Genomic DNA, 25065 nt, shown 5'->3' on the forward strand with positions numbered 1-25065 from the left:
TTTCTTTACAGGCAGGGCAGGAAAAAAGGCTCACAATGGAATTGCAAAGTGAACAATCAAAAAGGTATGTAAAATTCACTGTAGTTCTGAAGGACCTATTATGAATAATATTTGACTTTTCTTATGTTTTTCATTTTTCAAAGCAAGAAATTGAATATATTACCAACCTAAAAGGGGTAATAAAGATAATCCTCAACATGACCAGTCTCTTAGCAACTCTTCAAAGTTACAACAGATCTCTCCAGGGCTACTTATAACCCAGTTTCAATGAATATCCCCACAGTCACATGATCACACTTTGCCACTCAGCAATCAGCTTAGTCACAGCGTGACCCATTTAACAACCAGAACAAGCTACGATCACAATTCTCGGTTCAATTGCAGTTATACGTCTAGGACTATCTGTAATTATAAAACACCATTTACCTTTAGTAATGTTCCAACTTGTTTGCTAGTTTCCTTACTCACATTCAGACCCATGTGTCTTCTGAAAAACCTCTCCAATGAATCAGAAGACCTAATACACATTGTGAGATTAAGGACTAAATCTGTCACAATGCTTCTAGTTTTAATTGATTTTCTCTGCTACAACTGACCAACAGGAAACAGCTGTAGCTTGCAGGAGTTTCCCTCATTGAATTTTTCTGGGCAAAGATGTGTAGAAGACAGTGGATAAGATTTGCAAGAGAAAATGGATTAAGTGAAATTGTTTTTTTGCTCAGATTGTTGGATATTGCTAAAGAAAAAGAGCTATTAATTAGAGACACTGAATTGGAAATGCATAAGATAGGCCTGTAAAACACTGGTGAAAGTAACAGAACTATCTTGAAACTGGAAGGAAATGTTCCAATCTCCTTCACAAAGGTCCTCTGAATCTCTAGGTAGAAGAGAGGAAATAGTGAGGTGATATGTTTCAAAGGGATATAGGACTCACTATTTATTGCCTGCTTGCTTGTTTTCTGTTCAGAAACTAGTGTTTTGTGCTCTGTAGTCAAAAACATGAAAGGGAATTTTATAGATAACTTTTTTTAAATGTCTAAAAATTAGAAGTTATGTAAGGTTTGCCATCCAAGACAAGGATGCACCTGTCTTTTGATGGTAGTCCTTGAGAAAAAAAAATGGCAGTGGAAAATAAAACCATGAGGATTTTACACTTTTTAGTAACTTCTGACTGGAATAGAAAAATAGATATGTTTCTTATTTATAGGTTATACCAAATGTTGCAGTGTGCATGAAAATTTTTGAAACATCTATTGATTCTGTCTCAACAGTGTCACAAGCCCTACATTCACGACTTCTACAGCTAATGGACTACCACCTGCAATGGGAAGTGGTGGAGGCAAAATGAGAAAGGGAAGAGGTATACACTATGTACCAAAATCCACAGAAAATGAGGTAAAAATATTCATTATTTTGCAATATGCTTTATTAGTGGAGAAGCTATGTGAAATATTAAAGTTTCCATAGATTATGGGCCCATGTAAGACCGTTTATCCTTAATTTGTTTGAATACCGTGTTTCCCCGAAAATACGACATGTTCTCATAATACAGCCATGCCACATTTTTCTGGTGGGCAAAAATATAAGCCCCCCACCCCCCGCATATAAGCCCCCTGGACAACCCCCCACCTCCGGCCAGGCAGAGTGCCACTCACCAACCTAGCAGTATCCCGAAAGTGCCAAGCCGCGGGAACCTGAGGAGAGGCAAAGGTTATCGTGTTGCTTGGCGCCTTCGGGATACCGCTAAGTTGGTGAGCAGCGCTGTGCCCAGCTGAAGAGGGGGGTTGCCGGGTGGCTGCTCTCTTGTGAGCGGGCTCCCAAAGAGCCGGCACAGCCTCATGGGCGAATGCGACAGCGCAACACAACAGCCATGAAGCGACCACGCTCACGAGCAGCCACCCGGATAGGGGTATCGCCAAGCCGTGTCAGCGCCTGTTCGCCGCCACCCGGCTCCCGTGGCTTGGTGCCTTCCAAATGCCAGTGAATAGCGCTCTGCACGCCTGGAGAGGGGGGTTGCACGAGCGACTGTTCCGCTGTCGCTCACCCACATCCCAGTGCATGGCCCAGCTCTCATTATGGAGCCAGGGCACCTCTGCCGCCGCCATCCCAGCCTGCCTTTTTCCGCGGCTTCCAACCCGAGTCTTTCAGCAGTGGCCGCTCTGGGCGCATGCTCTATGGTTGTACACTCTGCAGGCAGCTGGCCCACAACCATAGAGCGTGCGCCCAGAGCGGCCACTGCCAAAAGACTTGGGTTGGAAGCCGCAGAAAAAGTGAGGCTGGGATGGCGGCGGCAGCGGAGGTGTCCTGGCTCCCTAATGAGAGCTGGGCCATGCATCGTGAGGCTGGGAGGTGGGTGAGCGAGAGCAGAACAGCTGCTCGCGCAACCCCCCTCCAGCCGTGCAGAGTGCCATTCACTGACATTTGGAAGGTGCCAAGCCATGGCGCCAAGCTGCAAAGGGGGTTTGCCGGGTGGCTGCTCGTGAGCATGGTTGCTTCATGGCTGTTCGCCATGAGGCTGTGCCCGGCTCTTTGGGAGCCCACTCGCAAGAGAGCAGCCGCCCGGCAACCCCAAAACAATAAACCCTCCCCCCATAATAAAGCCCTGTTGTATTTTCGGGGAAACATAGGAATATAATAGACAAAACTATTTAGTATGTTTTAAACCATTTAGTACCAAAGCCTATGTGCTGCCTTTTTAGCACAATTGGATTCCTATTTCCTCTGTACGGCAACAAAAAAGGTAGTTAGAACCTGGGAAAGAATCTGCACCAGGCAGTGATGATCTGTGGGATGAGGGTCTTTAAATGGCTATGAACGAGCCTAATCAGTGGGTTGACAGAGGCATGTACATCATATGGGATATTGTAGCAAGCACTGCAGGAGAAATTTCAACTTATCCCATGATGGATAAAAAAGATGTTTGAAGTATAAAAATGTCACATCTTGCAAGTTTTAAATTTTCTGTCATGTATATATACTTTTTAGATATTTTTTTTAATGTTTGAATGATTTTGTCATTTAGATTAACATTTTTTTTCCAATTCTTGGCTTTAATTTTTCTTTAGAAATAAGCAAACCTGAACTTAAAATATAGATTTCTGTGGAATTTGAAAAATAACAACTTGACTTTTCAATTTTAGGAGATGGAGATACCAGAACTACCGGACATTTCTCTGCCCATTAGTACATCATCACTGCCAACCTTCAGCTTTGGCCCTCTGGCTAGTTCCTCTGGTTCATCATTAACTCCCAGTGCTGCCCAATCAGTGACTAACAAGGTAAATTGTGTATAAAGTAGTCATTTTCTGCCTATCCTTTCTACCTTAATCTGATTTGTACCTTCATCAAGCTTTGGAGTTTTGTCATTTCATTTTCTTTGACTAGCTGATTTATATTTCCATAATAAAAAGTGTAGACTAATAGAAGTCTATACTGTTTATTATTACAAGTCTATACAACTGGTGCACCACAAAAATGTCAGCAATCCATAATTTATGGAACGCAGGTCTTGGTTGCTGGAGCCTTTTGTGTTCCCAAACAAAAGGAAAGCAGCAGATTTCCTAATTCTAAATAGACTACTTGTTTGTGATGTACAGATAGCCCTCAACTTACAACAGTTCGCTTAGTGACCGTTCAAAGTTACGATGTCACTGAAAAAAGGGACTTATGACCATTTTTCACACGACAGTTGCAGCATCCCCATGGTCATGTGATTTACATTCAGATGCATGACAACTGACTCACATTTATGACGCTTGCAGTTTCCTGGGGTCATGTGGTCCCTTTTGTGCCCTGACAAGCAAGGTCAATGGGGAAATCAGATTCACTTAACTATGTTACTAATTTAACATCTGCAGTGATTCACTTAACAAATGTGGCAAGAAAAATCATAAAATGGGGGGAAACTCACTTAAAAAATTTCTCACTTAGCGACATAAATTTTGGGCTGAATATTGGTTGTAAGTTGAGAAGTACCCCTATTATGATTTTAAGTTCATGACAGTAATAAAGTTATGTCAGTATTTCAATAAAAAATAGATTACTTCATAATATTCGTATACATTGGCCACCATGATAAGCTTGTTGGCATTTGGCCTCTGTACATCAACACATTGAATTTGAAATGAAACATTCAAGATGTGAGTGGAGGACTTTCAACTTAAATTCAAGGAATTTAACAAAAGTGATTGTGTATATTATATAACGTATCAGGTAGGTATTCTTCATGAAGAGGTGTTATTCTATGTAACTGATACACTGTATATTTTCAGCATTGTGTGTCTATTAAGGCTGTGTAAAGAGTTGCTTTCATTATGAAGGGGTACCTACAAAAAATTGCTATTCAGATTGCTAAAAGCAGCTGCATCTTTTTCCAGACTTACATAGCTGCTCAGAAGTGGCCTCTGGCTGACAGCCTGGTACTAGCTTTGAAAAAACATGGCTGCTATAACTACAGTTTTGAAAATAAGTGCCTCATATAAACCTCTTTCAAAAGAGATGAAACCTTAGTGTGAATGCATATAAATTGCAGTCCTGCATTGTTGACCTGGAAATAAATCTCGTGTATGGGATTACGCTGCATTCTATAAGACTGGCTGGAAGATTCATACTGATTTTAACAAAACTGGATTTGTTGTATGAGGATTATTGCATAAAAGGATGATAAATTCATAGATACATTTCTTTTTTATTATAAAACCTGCCAGTTCATGTTTTGTTTAACAGTTGCAAAAGCTTAGGAGTTAAGACAGAAATAGAATAGATGCTGGTAGCATTACCTGTTGTCATTCTCTTAAATAATAACTTCTACAATTTCAGTCTGTTTTTGAAAAGGATTTGACATTAAAATAGATTGTTCCATATTGCATACTACTTTTGAAAGTCTCCTTTGTTGCACCAGAAAAGGATATATTTTGTTTGGGAACACAGAGCATCATTTGTTTCACAGCAAAACCTCCTATTTTTATGTGTTCCTTTCTAATATGATCAAATAATGACTAATTATATTCTTTAGAGCAGGGGTCCCCAACCCCTGGGCCTCGATCCACTACCAGGCTGTGGCCTATTTGGAATTGGACAACTTGAGTGGCTGGCTAGAGCATGTGCACATGCGCACACAGCTCATTTTGCACAAGTGCTGGGCTGGTGACCACTATCACGCATGCGCACTAGCCCGCCATTCACACAATGCGAGCTGTATGCATGCACACTGGCCCGCCACTCGCGCAAGAGCTGCATCACGCTTCCACAGCCCAGTTCCCCCCTCCCCTCCCCCCCAGGCCACCAAGCCACAAAGGTTGGGGACCGCTGCTTTAGGGTAGCTGTTTAATATTTGGATTTTTTTAAATTAGGTACAGCCAGCTAGCAGTCCTGTATTCAAATTTTCATCTCCAATTGTAAAATCTACTGAAGCAGAAATGCTGCCTCCAGTATCTGTAAGTAATAATGCATGTGTGATTTTATGGCAAGGGAAGATGGTAATAATAGAAAAGAAAATGGTTTAAAGTTCAGAAGTAGAGGTCTGCTTGCTATTCCTGTTTATAGAATAGGTTTGTTCAACTCCTCTTTTGACATTTAATATTTATTTCTGTCAGATTGGTGGATTTAAATTTAGTGCTCCTGTTGCAAAATCGTCTGAACTTTCAGTATCCAGGAATACTTCATTATCACCCCAAATTAATTCAGGTAATTTTATACATTTAATATAGAATTTTTCTCTTGACTGGGAAATCAGGTATTAATATTTCTAGTCCAAAATAAATTGAGAAAAATAATGGTTAAAGTTTATTAACTATTCTTTCAAAAGTGAAAATATCTTCCAGTTTATATAGTTTCTTAAGCATACATTCAGTTTGGGCAAAACTTTATTCTGGGTTTTCATGATCTTCTAAGAAAAAATATTTGACTTGTATGACAGTATGAAACTGCTAAATTATAAAAGCTTCTTCGCGAAATCTCTTGTAATAATTAGTCCATTAGCTGATGTATATTTGCTCAAGGCAAATGCTGTTCAAACTTTTTCCATCAACAGCTGTCAACAGCATAAGCAATAAGAAAGAAAATGAGTATGATGGTCCTTTTAAGCCTGCAAAAATCCTAAAAGAAGGGAGTGTTCTGGATATTTTAAAAAGTCCTGGTGAGTCAATAGAGATTTTAATTATATGGAAATAATAACTTGTTTACTTCTAAGCATTTTTTAAAAAATAGAAGAATTTAACATATGAAGAAGCTGTAAATGTGTACTGATTATAAGATTATTATTTACTTTATACATTAAACATGAAACTCAGTCAACTGAACATTCAAAAATGCATCACAAATACCATTAACTGGTGCTAATGGTTGATAGGGGTTGCTGCCAGCGTCCTAGGTATCAACCAAGTACCTTCTTAAGATGTACGATGTTCGAGTAGTGCAGTTTTTTGCAGTTCCACTGGTGTTATTGCAGGAAGCTGCAATTTCTTGAGGTATTTTATAAAATTATTGGACATGGTGCCAAGTGCCCCAATGGCTGTGTTGCAATATTTTTAGGGAAAGGGTTATTTTAGCATCTGCACTCAAAAGCCCGATTGGACTTATCCGGGGAGGTCTTATATTCGGGGAAACAGGGTATAAGTAATGTTTCCTAACTTTTCCTTGTATTTTATGGTAACAAATCTGGAAAACTAATTTGCATTTAAAATTATGAATATTGATTCTATGCTCAAGAGGTATTTGCAATGCTGCTGCTGTTGTTGTTATTATTACAAGCACGTCCTATATAATACAGGATATATTTTATATATTTATTCATTTAAAATGTGTTTTGTTTCTTTTCCATTTTAAAAGATGCTCATACTACATATTTTTAAGGACATGATTTTAATAAAATCTTATTTTCAGGACAGTGGTTATTTAGGGGATTTAATAAGTAGCTTGTTTCCCTGAAAATAAGCCCTCGCTGAAAATATTGCAACATAGCGGCAGCCATGAGGTGACCATATTCGCCACCTCCTGCACCTCAAAAATAATAAGATCACCTTGAAAATAAGGCCAAGTGCTTATTTCGGGGGTCAAAAGAAAATATCTTATTTTCGGAGAAGCATGGTACATATTGTTACTGAAATGTTGGTAGATTTAAAATAGTTTGTTTCAAAAGAATTTTTGCTGGAAACTTAATGCTGTGTTTTTTTGTCTTAGATTTTGCTTCCCCAACGAGTCGATCAACATCCTCATCATCAATCACACCATATGTTGAAACAAGCACAGTAGTTTACACGAGGCCTGCAATAAGTAATTTTTCTGGAGCTGTTTCAGGACTTGGAGATCCTATGAAGCAAATGCCAACGCATTGGCCACATGACACATGTCTTACACAGAACAAGTTGGCAGAAAACAAATGTACACCCTGTCAAATTACAAAAGTGCCAAAACGCAGTGGTACTAAACAGACTGAGACTTTGACTCAGAACATCACCATCAAATCAATTTCTTCAACAGAAGCACAGGGGTTCGGATATAAGTTTAAGGCAGGAGTTGGAACTTGGGACTGTGATACCTGTTTGGTCCAGAACAAATCAGAAAATGCTAAATGTGTGGCCTGTGAAACACCAAAACCTGGAACAGGAGTAAAACAAGCTCTGGTGTTGCCTTTTGTCACAGACAATGCAACCACAACAGTGTCTTCCTCTTCTAGTTCTACTAATGTTACAAACACTTTAGGATTTGGAGACAAATTCAAAAAGCCGAAAGGTGCTTGGGAGTGTTCTGTGTGCTTAGTGTCAAATCTGGAAGAGAACAACCAGTGTGTGGCCTGTCAATCAGACAAAGCAGGTGAGTTTGCAGTATTTGAAAATTGCATCAGAAAAAAGTATCTGCCCCAAGTTAGAATCCTGAACACAGTTACAGGAAAGTAAAACAACACTGACTTACATGGACCTTTCTTCTGAAACATGTACAAGACTACAATATTAAGTAATTTATTTAAAAAATAAAGCCTAGGACACTACTGAAAATATACTATAATATTTTAATGTTAAAAATATGTGTAGCCTGATTTTAGAATTGTAATTATTTTATTATTCGCCCTTATTATGACTGTTTATTCATGCCTATGTTTAATTATAATACAAGTTTTTATTACACTGCCAAATACCAAAAAGATAGGCAGTGGTGTACAGATACAGATAATTTGCATGCCTGTTTTTTTCCAGTTTTGGGACAAAGGTGATAATCAGGTAATAATTTCATGTATTAGAGGCATAGATGAGAAAACTGAAAGGAACTTCTGTTAAGTGATTCTTAATGTTTCTTTAATAGATTTTTATCCTGAATTCATCTTGAGAAATCATTGCCCAGTTGAAATTGGACATAAGACCTATTCCTCCTCTAAGAGTTCCTTAGTTAATATGTTAGCCAGTTTCTCAAGAATTCTAGATTCACTCTGGATTTTTATTTTGACAGTAAAGCAAAACATCTATTATTTATTTGATAGCTTGGCACCATCTATTCTGCAGGAGTTTAAATTCGTATTGTGTTTCCCCGAAAATAAGACAGGGTCTTATTTTCTTTTGAACCCCTCCCCCCCAAATAAGCACTTGGCCTTATTTTTTGGGAGGTCTTATTATTATTGAGGTGCAGGAGGCAGCGAGCATGGTCACTTCATGGCTGCTGCTGTGTTGCAATATCTTTGGGGAGGGCTTATTTTAGCACCTGCACTCAAAAGCCCGATTGGACTTATTATCCGGGGAGGTCTTATATTCGGGGAAACAGGGTATAAGTAATCTTTCCTAACTTTTCCTTGTATTTTATTGTAACAAATCTGGAAAACTAATTTGCATTTAAAATTATGAATATTGATTCTATGCTCAAGAGGTATTTGTAATTTATTCCTATGAAACAAGTATTAAACTTGTTTATTTTAAATTAGCAGTTTTCTGGAATGTGTCTTTTGCTAATCGTTGCTTTACATCATTTTGTTTATTACTTAGGGAGTTCAGTACCTGTAGTCAGTGGCAGTGCTTCATCTTTACCTACTCTTTCTGGAGGATTTTTGAATTTAGACAAATTCAAGAAACCAGAGGGAAGCTGGGACTGTGAAACCTGCTTAGTACAAAACAAAGCAGATGTAACTAAATGTATAGCTTGTGAGAGTTCAAAACCAGGCCACAAGACTGAATTCAAAGGTATGTAAATAAAGTAAGCTTTTTTCTTTGTTATTTGTTGCAGTAGAAATAATAAGTTTAAGTTAGGTGAGTTCAGATATTGGGTGCCCTTATTGTATTATTTCCAGTAAAATGCAACGTTGGATTTCAGTCAGTGTGCATTTACTTATAGAAAAGCAAAATCTTTTCAAAGCAGCATTTCGGTGTGATTTCTATTGTAAGCAAATATCTATGTTTTTGCTCCTCAATCCTTTAAATTAATGAGTTCTTGCAGTCAAAATCAAAGGACTACCTTCTCTGAAGATCTTTGAACTGCAAATGAATATTTATTTCGCAGTCTTAATAGCAGAAGAGGAGAAAGTAGTGTAAAATGGACTTGGGGAGTCAAGGATACAGTTTAAAATAAATAGTTGTGGGAGTTAGGTTTGAAGATCTACAAAGGACAGCAGGTAGTGTTTGGCTAAGCCTGGAGTCAGGTCAGTAAAGAAAAGATTGCAGACCTGGGTTCAGGGTGGATTTTATTTAAATCAACTCGATTTAAATCATAATTTTTAAAGAGCGACTGTCATCTTTGTCCCGCAGCAACTTCTCCTCTGATAATATTGCAGAATATACAGCCTCATGCTGCATAACTAAGCTCCGTTTCATGCTGAATAAACTAAATTATTAATGTATCTTAAATAGAAAACTATCTTTAGATAGATTTTTTATTCCAAAAGCATTTTATTAAAATACATTTGATAAAAATAAAAAAAATCTGATTTAAATAAAAAAAATCTGATTTAAATAAAAAAAATCTATTTTTTTAAATTAAAAAAATCATTGATTTTTATCCATCCTGCCTGGGTGTATGTGTGTGAGGGAAGGAGAGTGAAGAAGACAGTTGTGTAGATAAATCTGCAATGAGATAGTTGATTCTGCAAGGAGGAAAAATAAATGACTGTTGACTATTATGTCTTTCAGTTGTGAGGGAGAGTGGTTTAAGCAAATGGGGATTGGTTCTGAATAAAAGAGATAGACATTTTCATAGGAAAAAATAATGAGAAACCATTACCAAAAAATGCCAAGAAGATTGCAACTCCATCGCTAAGTGACATGGCTATAGAGTGAAATGGCATGTGACTGTACCCAATTTATATTGTTAGTTATACTTGCAGTTAAGTGAACATTACCATGACTTACAACTCCCTGTTGGTCTCCCCATTGAGTGAGTTTGTTGGAAGCTGACTATGAAGATCACAAATGGTAATTACGTAACTGTCAGATGCTCCAACCATTGTAAATATGTGCTGATTGCCAAGTGACTGAATTGTGATCATGTGACTGGGGACACTGTAAAACAGGGGTCTCCAACACCTGAGCCATGGCTCACTACTGGGCTATGGCCTATTCAGAACAAGGCTGCCACTCTCGCGGGCTGGTCCTCCCTCACTTCCCAAGCCAGGTCTCCAAGCTGCAAAGGTTCGGGACCACTTCTGTAAAGCCTAGAAGTTTGTAGACCAGTCATAAAACACTTTTAAGCACCATCACAACTTCAACTGATTATTGAATGAGTGGTTGGTAAGCAAGGATTATCTCTGCTCTTAAAATACACCAGATTGTTCAAGACTATATTAAAACTTGAAATGTATTAAATTAAAATTCCATTTAATTGCAGGTTTTAATACAGCTACTTCAGAGCCATCTGGTCCTTCATTTAAATTTGGTATTCAGTCGCCATCATCATCATCATCAGAATTATCCCAGACTGCAGGAAAAAACTTCAAATTTGGAGAACAAGCAGGATTCAAATTTGGTACTACATCAGATCTGGGTTCTTCAGGAGGCTTTAAATTTTCTAAAAATGAAGGCTCCAATCCAGGAAGCTTTTCTTCAGAGTCTAAATCTGAGGAAAGTGTGAAAGAAGGAAAGAACACCACCACTTTCAGTTTTGGACTTCCTGCTGGAGCTAGCAGTTCATCATCTGCATCATTTCAATTTGGAATAGCTAACCTTGGACAGCAAGAGAAGAAAGATGGACCTAACAAGCCAGTTATAGAAGGTTTCACTTTTGGCACAAGTTCTATAGGAGCCACAACTGCATCTGATAAAAAAACTGGAATAAGTACTTTCAAATTTGGAAATTTGGAGGAGAAGGAAATTGCAGAAAGTCCCTTTTCTTCTAAGAAATCAGAGGAGAAAAAGGAAACACCTTCAGCAAAAGGTGGCTTTACTTTTGGTAATATAGACCCTGTGAATGCCCCACCACGTACTTTGGGAAGGACACATGAAAAGCAGGAGGTGGGTGCCTCTTCTACTCCATTAGTGTTTGGAAAGAAAGCAGAAAGCGAAGAGTCAAAGGCACAATCCATGTTTTCATTTGGGAAAACAGAACAAACCAAAGATGGCACAGTAAAACCTGCGTTTAATTTCGGCTTGGCAAAACCTACTGAGAAACCAGCTGAACAACAAATAAAAACAACATTTGCATTTGGGGCGCAAGCAAGCTCTGCAGGTAGGTGCAAAAATTCATTGAATTCTCAAGTTTTTATTTTAAGCTTTTTATTAGTTTGATTAATGGTAATATTAAATTGGCTGATTATTTAGAATATTTACCTCTGAAAGAAAGACCTTGAGAATATTGATTCACAGTTGCAAATTCATCACTAAAAGAGTGATGAACTTCAGCAGAACATATCTGAACTAAAGTATAAGTACTTATTATGAAAAGCTTAATAGTAGATGTATCCTATAAATGAATTATCTAATGGGAAGAACTAAAATTATATCTACAACCCACTGTTTTCCATTCAAGTTGCAATAATATTAAACTAAAAATTGAAAGTGATCCCTGTGTAGTCACAGATGCCCATACTTGGCAAAACTGTTCCCATGTAATAGAACATGCTTGTTTTTCACTATAAACATTGTATTGCTTTCAGACTTCTTAATAATGTAGGCAAGAGAATCTAAAGCCAAATGTAAAAAAAATAAGGGGACGGAATATTTTGGACATACTATGACACGCACTTAACCTAAGGAGAAGGCACATCTTTAATAATTACATATTATTTAGAGGTTGAATATATCATAATACCCCAAAACTTCCAAGAAATCATATTGGAAGCTTTCCCAACATTTAGAGGCTGGGTTTTGTTTTGAATTAAAACAAATACATTAATGCTTGATAGTATCTGAATACTGTAGCAATATACAAAACTCACATGAGGTTGGAATATTCTGGATAACTTTTGTCTGAAACGCCATGTCTGGGACACACTGAACTCCTTCTAGTTTCTGAAGCTTTACTTTCAAACTGCCCAGAAGCATATGGTTTGGAGCAGTAATAATCCAATTCTTAAATTGTTTTTTTCAAATTCTTACAGTACATCTAAATTTGATGACTTTCAATAAATTCAGCTTGAGCTGGATGTCCAATAGGCAGAACAAGAAGATGCAATCTAGGGGTCAAAGGTGCTGTTAAAATGTTAGCATCTACATTAAAATTAAAGGGTAGGACTTATTTGAAAAATCATCATAATAAACCTTTAATAAAATAGAGATCGAAACCAAAGAAAAAATGTTGTTTTGGAAAGGACCAGTACCTCATAAATATGCCAAAGTAGGTTGCACATCAGTAATACAACAATTATAAAAACAAAGGCTTCCTTCACTAATAGTAGAAATAGTAATAGTTCATTGTCTCAAGCATTTTATTCTTTGGTATTATAAGAATCTGATGCTTTGATTTTCTAACTGAAGTCTTTAAACATGATTTCAGATGACAAACCTCAAGTTCTAGCTTAATAGCCATAGGTATCTGGAATTCTACAGAAGAAGGATGGGTTTTTCTTTTTGTTAACCCAACATAAAAATTCAAAAAGTGAATTGAAACTTTTCCCAGTCTCCTACTTTTTTTAAAAAAAGTTTGAGCATTTTATTTTAGAGTTGTATATCCTCCTTTTTCTTGCAAGACCAATAATTACAAGATTATTATTCCTATCAATTGTATAAGACTGAATGATTAAAAAGAGGTAAAATTGTCACCAGTGCAAATTAGAATGAACACATGTTAAAGTTGGTGAGAAACTTAATTTTTCTTTTCTTTAACAAGAAAATGATTATAGAAATTGAATACCAATCAGCATTCACATCATAATAGTCTGTTTGAGACCAACAATCAGAAAAGTTGGTAACCCAGAATCAAGTAAGGCAGCATGACAAGTAGTAGGGGAGGGACAATTGATAAACACAATTTGAAATGCAAGGAATATTGGGATATTGGCAATTAAAAATCACAGGAAGTAAAGATTATCATATGCACTGGGGAGGAGTAAAAACAGCAGAAGCAAGTATAGAAAGAAGTGAAAAGAAAACAACAAAGGAGCACTGCTTTACAGCATATGTAGTGGAAAGGGGAATCTAAATAAGAGGGTGGGGGATATTTTAATGTTAAGAATAAAAAACAACTTAGTAAGAGGAATTTATTAGCTAGATGTCAAAAATGATAAAATAACAATATTAAGGTATTATCTATTTAAACATTCGTGCAGCTCTAACTGCATTTAATTTCTTACAATTTTTATGAACATTGAATAGTTTCATAGAGTAATGGATTAATGGATTGTAATTCTATGGAAAGTCCAGAATTCAAAATAATTAAGTACAATTATGAGTTCTTGAACTTCATTGACATATCCTTACAGGTGCATAATGAAATCTTACAATTGAGGCTTTAATTTTCATTAGTAAAGTAATTATTTAAGTCATTGATGTTTGAGCAGAAATACAACCAAATATTATTTATGGTAAAATAGTAAAATATTCATTCCTTATCCCAAACCTTTTAACAATAGTGTACTCAGATACTGATAAAATTGGAGCAGGGAGAATAATTGAAAAACACAATGTTTGAATTTTCTTTTTTAAAAGAGGGGGGGGGAGAGCCCCCTCAAATATCCATATTTTTATTAACAAAATGTGTGTTTACATCAATGTCAATTAAGTCATTGACATTTGAATCACTTTATTTTAACAAAAGTAAGAAATATGAAGCATAAATAGGTACTATATATGCAGTTAAAATTCCTAAATTGCCCTCCATGTAGGATACCTGATAGTAAATTTTTGTTCAGTTAAAAGAATCCAAGTTCTTTTTACCATTGTATAATATTAAAAAATGGATATTCTTTCATCTTTATAGTGAATGCTTCTGTTGTCCTTCTGTTATTGTCAAAAGAAACAATAGAGTGTTGGAGTTGAATGAGTGTGTATGGTTGGGTATTAATGAATGAATTACCTCTTTTGAGCTGAACTTATTTAAGGAATTATAGTGGAAATGACTCGCTAAACTGAGGTGTTGCAATTATAGCATCATTATTATTATTTATTACAAGGGAAAAGAGATAGCAAGGAGCAAGAGAATGAAGACACAAAATTCAGTCCCAACTTAAAATAGATAAAAGATGGAAGAGGAACTCAATGTAGAAACAACAAGGGGAAAGCATGATCAAGTATGTGCAGAACATATAGTGTAATTGAGAACACAGATTTTTAAAGGCGCAGGAAGACATATGCAACACTGTCCTGATTACAAATTAGTGAATGAAAAAGTTTCCTATTGTGTAGGTACTAAGCGGTAAAGGATAAAGATAAAATTTTACTCCTGTATCGTTGCCAACTATGGAGGGTGGTGCTCATCTCCGTTTCAAGGCTATTGAGCCAATGCTGTCTAAAGACATTTATATGGTCATGTGGCCAGCATGATGTCACAGAGCGCTGTTACCTTCCCACCAAAGTGTTTTCTATTTATCTGCTTGCACTTGCAAGCTTTTGAACTTCTGGGTGGACAGGAGATACAAAGAAGAGATACATAAATATAAGCAGTGTATTTTGAGCATTTGCTTATTTATCCTAATTCGGAGGCTACTCCGACTCCTCCATTTGTCAAGGCAGCTTCAAATAGAAAAAACACACATGGAGATACAAGTAAAAAGAACCCTGGTCAACTGGGAAAACACTACACGAAGCCATTTATTAAAAGTAATAATTGGTTTCCCCAATCACTCTATCCTAAGGCTCCAGAGAATAACCAGCTTTTTTTAACCTATTCCTAAATGTCACAAGGGTGAGAACTATGCAAGTCTCCAGAGAGATTTCATTCCAGAGGGCAGGAGCTGCAGTAGAAAAGGCGTGATTCTTGTGGTGACAAAATAACACTGTTTAATTAATGAGACCTGGATTTGACCCACTTTGCTGTTATCATAAGAGACAGGCAGAAACAATTTGAGATAATCCCTCAAGATAGCCAGTCCCTATGGCATAAGGCCCATGCCATGAAGTGTTCTGAAGGTAACAACCAGTGCTCTGGGTTCAAATACAAACATTACCACAAATCATTTTAAAGTCCAACATTCAACTAAAACCAGAACTTTACTTGCTGGGAGTAATGGGAAAATAACTGAAAAGAGGTGTAGACAAGATAACACTGTTTAATTGATGAGGCTTGGAATTGACCCACTTTGCTTTATCATAAGAGATGGGCAGAATCAACTGGAGATAGTCTATCAGGCTTCCAGACCTGACACCCTCAGATAGCGAGGCCCTATGTCATGAAGGGTTTTAAAAATTATAAATAGTGCTCTGGATTCAAATACAAATATTAATACAAAACATTTTAAAAACTAATATTCAACTCAAACCAGAGCTTTACTTGCTGGGAGTACAACTGGAAAAGACTTATAGACTTACGTAGGAAGAATTATTTTGTGTTTTGGTAATTGTAGTGAGATTATTAAAATACCTGAACTACTAAAATGGAGGAATGGTTGATGAAGGTGACAGAATTTGCAGAGATACAAAATTGACCTATTTAGTTTGAGAAAAGACAATAATTACAGTAGATAGGGACTGGAAATCCTTTCTGGACTTTTTACTGAAATTGGAACAAAATGCCCTTGTGATTGATAAGTTTAATGATTAGAAAAGATAGATAATGGAAAGAGGGAATTATGACATAACTATAGAAAGAAGCTAAAATTTGAATGCATTTATAACTGCTATTAAAAAATTAGAAAGACATTTAACATTTTTTTTTAAAAAAATGATAACCAATACCTTGAATTGCGCTTGGAAGCCAACTGCTAACCATTGCAGTTTGCAATATGGTGGTTTCATAAGCACATTTATTTATATATTTTATAAAATTATATACCCACCAATCTGAAGTATAAGATTCTGAGTGGCTTACATAATGTGACCTTCCCAATGTTGCCTTTGCTACTACATTTTGGATCAGCTGTAACTTCTAGATGGTTTTTAAGGACAACCCCATGTAGAGCACATTGCAGTATTTCACTTGTGACAGGCATGAGTGACTTATCTAAAGGCACCCTGATCCAGAAAGAGATGTAACTGGCGATCTAATGTATCTGTGCAAAGTCCGGCCTGACCATAGCTGTTATCTGTTCTTTGAACAGAAGCTGGGAGGCCAAGAGGACCCTTAATGAGAAAATGCAGCTCCATTGAGGATTAATAATCCCTAAAGCTAGGGGGCTCAAATAAGATACTCCATCTTTTCAAGATGGAGCTTGAGTCTGTTCTACCCCATCTATAGCCACCACTTTTATAGAGCCAACCAAGTGATGTATATCAGGATGTAATTGGCATAATATCTGACCCCAAACTAACAAACAGCTTCACCCAGGTGGTTTCATGTAGATTTAATCAGAAAGGGAGAGAATGTCAAACCCTGCAGGAGCTAAAATAGGAATTAAAGGGCTGTATCCATGATCTCTTCCACCTGTCAAGGTTGATTCAAAGCAGCTGCAAGAAAGGAGGAGAATTACTACTGAACAATGCCCACTACTCCATATGCAGGTTGAAAAAGTTACTGTGGTTGACACTATTAAAAAGCGCTGAGAGATCAGCAGCAGGAATGTATAAACCACCCTTATCGTAGCTTCATCACAGGTCATCAACAAGCATGACCAGAATTTTCTCTGCACTAAGCCTTGGCCTGAAACCCAACCAAAACAGTTCCAGATCAACCACTTCTTACATGGTTTTCTGGAGCTGAAGCCCAATCACTTTCTCTACCACCTTCTCTAATTAGTGGATAATCAAGACCTTTTTTGCCAATAAGGCAAGATTGGACACAAGACAATAATTGTCCAGCACTGGTTTCTTGAGGAGAAGGTACAGCAGAACATTCTTCTATGATGAGGGATCACTTCCTCATTTAAGGTTACTCCCCAGGCGGCTTTCACTGTCCAATGGAAGCCTGTCTCTAACAGGCAAGAGTCTAAACTAACAGTTAGGAGAATCCTCTCCAGTCACAATGTCAAATTCCGGTTAACCCTACAAGATCTTGCCTTGGACTCCTCAGGGGAACCTGTCTGATTGGAATCTAGCGCTGAATGAATCTAAGCACCTGTTAATTAGCAAAATAGTAGCCCTGAGCATGGTCCTGCTGCTCATCCTGGGTCACCTTACATCAGTGCTTCTCAAATAGTGGGGCGGGCCCCCCAGGGGGGGCGCGAGACTCCGTAAAGGGGAGCTCAGCTCAAATTATTTTATATATTTTTGTTTTGCAGGTTAAAGTTTTTTTTTTAATATTGTGTTCCTTTAAATCCTGTGCTCCTTTAAATCTTTTCTGCTACAGTTAATAAAGCTATTTTTTGTTGTAAATTGATCCACATTTCTTTCTTTTTTAATTCTCTTATACGTTAATAAGGATACAGTGTTATAATGATACTATTTACAGTCGCGCGGGGGGCGCGAAATGTTTTCTTCTTCCTAGGGGGGGCATGACAGAAAATAATTGAGAAGCACTGCCTTACATAAAGCTGCTGGGCAGTTAACAACAGATACAATGAGGGCAAATTTTGGGCCCTGGTTTAATCCATAATATGAATTCCTGCTTAAATTTAGATACTGGATCTAGAAGAAAACCGAAAAATAACCCGTAAGATGAAAAATGCTATCATGGATTGGATAGGACAGAATAGACTAGACTAGAATGGAATTCTTTCTTGACCAAGTATGCATATGCTCTCAGTGTACATAAAAAGACATGAAAAGGTACATTTGTCAAGAATCATAAGGTACAACACTTAATAATAGTCATAGAGTACAAATAAGCAATCAGGAAACAATATCAACATAAATTGTAAGGATACAAGCAACAAAGTTACAGTCCTGCAGTCATAAGTGGGATAATTAGGAATTTCTATTGTTAAGTCATAAAGCATGATGATTGGTGATAGGAATGACGAGAGGGCTAATAGTAATAAAAGATCAAGAATAAAATACGAAAAACTGAAGAGAAAGGAATTATTGTATGTGGCTTTGATTAAATTTGCTGTTAGGGAGCATCTGACTACATAGAAGCATTTAAAAAGAGCTGAAAAGGAAATTATATTTCCTTTTCTAATAATACTATGAAGTTGCTATGGTAGAAGTAATTTGGGAATCTATAAAGCTTTGCATCTCATTCAATATATGAGGGAGTAGAATGCATTAAAAATGTGTGAAATATAGTTTTGTATAGTGGGAGAGCAATTTAATGATTCAGACTTTGGAGTTTTGATTACGTCCTGTTGTGTGGATACCGCACATAAGAAATAAATGTTTTATAAAGGACATGAAGGAAATAGGTTTTGCTGAAAAGTGGATTTAGCTACCTACGCCATTGTAGTCTCTCACCTCAACATTGCCCTCCTGGATGCTAGTACAATGAACCACCTGTTGCATTTTTATGAAAAATGCTTGTGTTCTATAACACCAATTTTCTGGTCCTACCTCACTGAAAAACCATGGTTCAAACAAAAGAGGAGCAAATGTTTTGTTAAACCTGACACTAAGAGACAAGAGGAGCAAGCATGCAAGTACATCATGTTTTCAGTATAGTAAACCATGGTTTGGATAGAGATTTTTAAAATTAAAGCATATCATTAAGTTACACAATTGCAAAGTACTCTGTATAAAACGTGTTTGGAATTCTTTACTAAATGAGTTCTCAAAGAGGTGTATAATCCCTGGTATCCTTTCTTCCCTTTATCTCTTCACAGCATCTGTAGCAATCCTCATTGTTTATTTCTTAACTCATAACCTGTTTTACTTTGTAGATCCAGCACCAGCAAAGGAGGCTTTCACCTTCCTGAGCTCTACTTCTAATACTCCTGTGCCAAGTGTTCCTCTTGGTGGCAGCAGTAGCAGCGGCGGTGGTGGCGGCAGCAGCAGCACGATATTTAGCAGCACCCCTTCTTCCTCAGCTCCCCCACCGGCCTTTTTATTTGGACAGGCCAACAACACTGTGAGCAATTCAGCTTTTGGCAATGCTTCTGATTCAAATACCACACAGTCTTTTGGGTTCGCTCAAGACAGCAAGCCACCAACAACCACTTCCAGTACAAGCACTCCTGTTCCATTCCTGTTTGGTTCAGTCGCCCCCACTAACATCACAGCTAACACTGGCTTCAGTTTCTCAGCACCCACCACAACAGCACCCCCTACAGGTATGCTTGAACATTAGAAAAGTGACTATAGAAGAAACTAGATTTCCAAATAAAAATTGCATAGAGAATTCTCAGACTGTATTAAAATATGCAAAGGCTCAATTTACAGACTATCTCTGGGATGACGACACTTTTTGGTAACAATTTAAAACAATTATCAGTGAAAATATTATTATAAGTAATCGTTGCTTTAGTGTTATATCAGTTTGTTAAATCCTATTGATGGCATAAGAATCTATGTAAAAGCTATTACAATAGAATGAACAATTGCAGTAGCTTTTACATTAATCAATTACATCAGGTTTTAGAAATTATTCTATTTACTCAACTAGGTTTTGTTTGGCTTCTTTTTTTTCTGTCTTGCATTATGCCTGTTTCCAATTAGTTATATGTTCTTTAACAGAATGTTTATTTTTTCAATTACTCTGTTGCACTTACTATCGCTCTATCAGACTAATCATAGAAATGAACTACAGTATTACAATAATTCACATATTTATGCATTTTTCAATAATGGATGGAATAATATTTGCATGAGATATTTGCTCTTTAGCAGATCAGTGAGTTAAATGTGAAAGAGACTGAACTGTTATATCTTTGTTGACTTCTAAAATCTATGATAAAATGAATAAGCTTGAATTACGGTATGTTTTAAATGAATATAGAGTGAAAATTTGTTGCTAAAGGAAAAACTAGCTGTGAGGTATGGAAGCAAAGTAAGAACTAGGAATATTATTTATTGTACAAGTGTGATTGGACACATAAGGAATTTGTCTCCAGTGCATAAGCTCTCAGTGTACATACAAATCACAAAATGATAAATCATAGATCATAAATCATAAGATAGAATCAGAAATCCTAAAATACAAATAGCAAGTGATAAATCATATGATACTTATAGGAGAAAGTAATAGGAAAGATGAGAAGAGTAGATGAGAAAGATGAGAAGGATAATAGCAATACAACTCTATTACAGTACATGAGTAAGCATCTTTAGGTATAATAGTACTTAGCAATAGCACTTAGACTTATACACGGCTTAATGCAGCCCTCTAAGTGATTTAGCGTCAGCCTCTTGCCCCCAACAATCTGGGTCCTCATTTTATCCACCTCGGAAGGATGGAAGGCTGAGTCAATCTTGAGCTGGTAAGATTTGATCTCCTGAACTGCAGCTAGCAGTCAGCTGAAGTAGCCTGCAGTACTGTGCAGGTGCAGTATACAGGTCCTCAAAGGAAGGCAAGCTGGTTGCAATTGTTTTTTTTTTCTGCAGTCCTAACGATTCGTTGAAGTCTATACCTGTTCCGTTTGCTATGCCAAACCAGACATAGAAGTACAAATGACAAACTCAATCATTCCTCTGTAGAACTGTATCAGCAGATCCTTGGATAATTTGAACTTGGGTGACAGTATTTAGCAAATGGTTCAACATTGTATTGTATGTAACATTGCATTCAACATTGTAAAAATTGATTCGACATTGAGGATATTTAGTAAATGGTTGAACATTGAGGAAGGGGTATTGTTTAATGTATATTTTAGTAAAACATTTAAAGATGGAGAAATTGAGAAATTGTAAGATGTACAAATGTTGATGGAAAGAAGTAGTTAATTATGAAGAATTAATGTCAAAAATAGAGAACCTGGCTGGCTGTAAGAATGCACTAGTTTTATGGAACTGAGAGTCAAAGATGTCAGAAGAAATAGGGTCAAGACTGAATGGATGCTGAATGAATATGGACTGAATTCAAATGTGAATATTCAGGCACGTAAGTGAGATAGTTAAAATTGCAAAATGGGAGGAAGGAAAAATGGATGTGTCAAGAAGAAGAGAGAGGAAAAACAAAATCATGGCTGAATGATGTCAGGCTGTATTGTCAGAGAGATTATTATCTTCTGCTTTCAATTTGTTTGTCTTAATGGTTTGCACCTCTGCCCTTTGCACAGCTCTAGATCCTGAACAGGACTGTTTGATAGGTTTAAATGTGTGTGCAGTTCTCATGTTTATTCTGCTCATTTGTTTTTCTAGGTTCCGCTTCTTCCTTTGTGTTTGGCTCTGGATCTTCAGTTTCTACAGCTGGTCCAGCTTTTGGTGCTAGTCAGACACCAACGTTTGGTCAAAGCCAAGCCTCCAATCAGACCAGTACTCCAACCTTTGGATCACTTTCCTCATCTTCATTATTTCCTGCTAGCTCTCTGCCTGCTCCTCCAGCTTTTGGGACTGTTTCAAATAGTGCCCAGCCGTCTGTCTTTGGACAACAAGCTAACCAACCACCTGGTTTTGGTTCAGGTACAGCTCCCAGTACTGGTAAGTTCAAACTACAATTTTCTTTCTGTAACTAGTTTATCTTTGAAAAAAATCCTATGCTTGGTTTTCAACTTTCATATCCCAAACTCCCCATTAGGTGAAGATCAGAGTTTGTATATCTGTTTGAACTTCCAGATGCTTCCTTTGTAAGATTTGAGTCAGACATGTTGGCATGTTTCCCTTATATCTGAGCATTTTTGGATGCAGAAATCCTTTTTATTCCTCTCATTATTTCCAGCTGCTTTCTTCGTCATGCATGACTGATGCCCCATCCCCTTTGCCTTTGTCTTCTGCATGGCTTCTTCATCCATATGTAGCAATTATTATTAAATCAGTTCAAACTGTAAAAACAATACAGATTATGAATGGCAAATTTCAGATTATTAGTTTGGAAAATATTATTTCTATGAGCAAAAGAATGCTGAGACATATCATGTCAACATTCCTTAAGCTGAACATTAAATCCGTTTGAATGTTCATTTCAAATATATTAAAATCAGAAATGTGATTTACAGCTAGGTTTCATATTGACTTCCAACACAAGGTTTTGCAGGAAAGATTGAATTAGATGCTGAAGTTCATAATAATCAAGATTTATTTGTTGTGATGGAAGTGATGTTGTGGAACAGGGGTCCCCAAACTTGGCAACTTTAAGACTTGTGGACTTCAACTCCCAGAATTCTCCAGCCAGCATAGCTGGAGCATAGCTGGCTGGAGAATTCTGGGAGTTAAAGTCCACAAGTCTTAAAGTTGCCAAGTTTGAAGAACTGTGTGTGGAAGATAAAAAACATTTTCTGTCAAGAGAGATTGTATCAAGGAAAACACTTTTTGGATATATTATTAAATCCCAGTGTTTACTCTTCAGGTCAAGTATTCCAGTTTGGAAGTAGTACTGCTAATTTCAACTTTTCAAGCAGCAATCCAGGAATATTTACCTTTGGTGCAAATTCAGCTGCACCAGCACAGCCAACAGGTTCTTCGGGATTTGCATTTTCTCAGGCTTCATCATTTAATTTGGGGTAAGAAAAGGATCAAAACAGATTTGCATACTATTGTGTTATTTATTGCATTTGTTTGGCATGGAAATTATTTTCTATGAAATACTTTTATCCCGTGCAAAGCAGTGAGTGATGGCTTGAGAAAAGAACATGCAATTTGTATGAAATAAATGAAATTAACTTCAACATTAGATGTTATTATATTTGCTGATATTAGAAATACATTGTTAATGTCATGCTTAGAATATTAGTATTTTAAAGTGATCACATAGAGCCCAAAAAATAAATGCAATCTTTGAAACAGAAAAGTTGAGATTCAGATTCATTATCTGGAAATTATACAATTAATTTAACATTTAGAAAAGTATTTCTTTGGTAAAACCAATGCTTTTATCTATTTTATTTTACAGTATACTTGTTTATGTTTTTTTAGCACTACTAAAAGCTTTCAAATATATTATTCTAAGTTCCCTACTCTTGATTTTTCCACCCCTGCCCCTCCCCCTCCCCTCAAAAGCAGGAATAACGGGAAAAGTGTATTCTCCACGGGATCTTCAGTGCCTGGTCGGAAGATAAAGACGGCTGTTAGACGTAGAAAATAAAAATATTAATGATTGTTACAGACAGCAACTTTCTTACCGCAGTTGGTTGCCCTGCATTGTTCAGTTCCTGAATTGTACCTCATGTTGGGTTTAGCTGAAGCCAGGACTGCCTAAACTCTGCTCGCTTTTTTCTTCCCATTTAGTTTTTTTTTTTAAGTAATAATAATTATTATTATAATTAGAAATGGTGGTAGGGAGGATCTTGAGCAAAACTACTTTAGAATCCAGCAGTTTTTCTTCCCTAACTTGGCATGGTCTGGCTATAGATATAAATATAGCCTGCACAGCGAATGGCTTCATATAATACCTCTGTTTGCACCCACTTTGTGCGCTCTTCTGCGTTTATGGACAGTTCAAAATTGTAATTATATTAGAGAGGGGAGTCTGTATAGAATAGAGAATGTGGATAATGAATTTTCTTTGCCCAGTTTGTGCTGATGTATGTGTGAAGTGACCGAGTTGTGTGTATAGTGCACTAAAATTTTCTGATAGAGGAAGAATGGTTAAAGAATAGTCCATGCTAAGGACTAGTTAGATCAGTAGTATTTCATTCAATAATTATATGCTCTTTCTATTTTCATTCTTACTTCTTATCACCTGTCTCGCCTTTTCATTATTTTATTATGAAACAAATGTGTAAATACTATTCAGTTTCTCTATGTACTTTGACATAACAAATCTGTGAACTTGAAATTTTAATTTTGTGTGTTACGGCAAATTTTTGTTTAGTATTGTCTCAGATTTTATTATGTAAATCTCATTATTCAAAGTTGCCTAAATCCATTAAAGACATTTAAAATTGGGAATTCTTAAAGTAAATTTATTGGCTTTTCTGATCCATTTTTGTTTGGACCAAAAACCAGTATTGTACAAAGTGTTAAGTATATATTTTTATATTTACAGAAATGGACTCTGGTGACTTTGGATAATAAGGAAAAGTTTAATATTAAAGTCATGTTTATTACAGTATAATTAACATGTTAAAACCATGGGATAAATGCCATCAATAAAAATTAAGAAATACACTGGTCTGAATGTTAATGCAGACATACATTTTGTCTAAGTCAATCAGTAATGGTTTATATGTTCTCAGTAGGTAGATTTATGTCTGTGGTGTAGAAATGTTGTTTCTGGCATCCTCTCACAGAGCCCATACTAGCTGCCCCCTTTGCCAATTTCTATTTCCCGCTAAGCACTTCCAGGATCTAGGACAACTCGCCATGATCAACTCGCCACAGGACAACTTGCCATGTCCAAGTCACCATGGAACAACTCACCACGGGACAATTCAACACTCTGCTAATCATTTCATTCAGTTACTTTTATTATTGGTGACCATGTTTTGATCAAAATTATTGCAACTCTTGTATTTCTGGATTGACTTTCTTTATTACTGGCAACAACTTTGTTGAAATTAATTTACCTTTTGTATTTGTTCAATTGTCCTGTGGTGAGTTGTCCCACAGCATGTTGGCTGCGGCAAGTTGTCCCATTCCACAGGCATCCAGCCACATGGTTCGT

General features: G+C 36.7%; 1 protein-coding gene across 2 annotated transcripts in view; it reads left to right on the plus strand.

Annotated features, from left to right (window-relative positions):
• NUP153 (nucleoporin 153) overlaps positions 1 to 24569 on the plus strand; it is a 37303-nt gene extending 12734 nt beyond the window's left edge. The window contains exons 10-22 of one of the 2 annotated variants that reach the window (XM_081950923.1): positions 12 to 64; positions 1272 to 1395; positions 3141 to 3278; positions 5352 to 5435; positions 5595 to 5685; positions 6032 to 6136; positions 7180 to 7812; positions 8970 to 9164; positions 10801 to 11637; positions 19250 to 19639; positions 21666 to 21944; positions 22810 to 22963; positions 23460 to 24569. In XM_081950923.1, the coding sequence (XP_081807049.1) occupies positions 12 to 64; positions 1272 to 1395; positions 3141 to 3278; positions 5352 to 5435; positions 5595 to 5685; positions 6032 to 6136; positions 7180 to 7812; positions 8970 to 9164; positions 10801 to 11637; positions 19250 to 19639; positions 21666 to 21944; positions 22810 to 22963; positions 23460 to 23544 (3168 nt within the window). In that variant the 3' untranslated portion in view covers positions 23545 to 24569. The remainder of the gene's footprint in view (positions 1 to 11; positions 65 to 1271; positions 1396 to 3140; positions 3279 to 5351; positions 5436 to 5594; positions 5686 to 6031; positions 6137 to 7179; positions 7813 to 8969; positions 9165 to 10800; positions 11638 to 19249; positions 19640 to 21665; positions 21945 to 22809; positions 22964 to 23459) is intronic. The other variant, XM_081950924.1, reaches the window with a different exon arrangement.
• Positions 24570 to 25065: the final 496 nt, after the last annotated feature.

Source organism: Natrix helvetica (assembly GCF_964273705.1).
Source record: "Natrix helvetica genome assembly, chromosome: 4".
In the NCBI taxonomy this organism is placed as follows: domain Eukaryota; kingdom Metazoa; phylum Chordata; class Lepidosauria; order Squamata; family Natricidae; genus Natrix; species Natrix helvetica.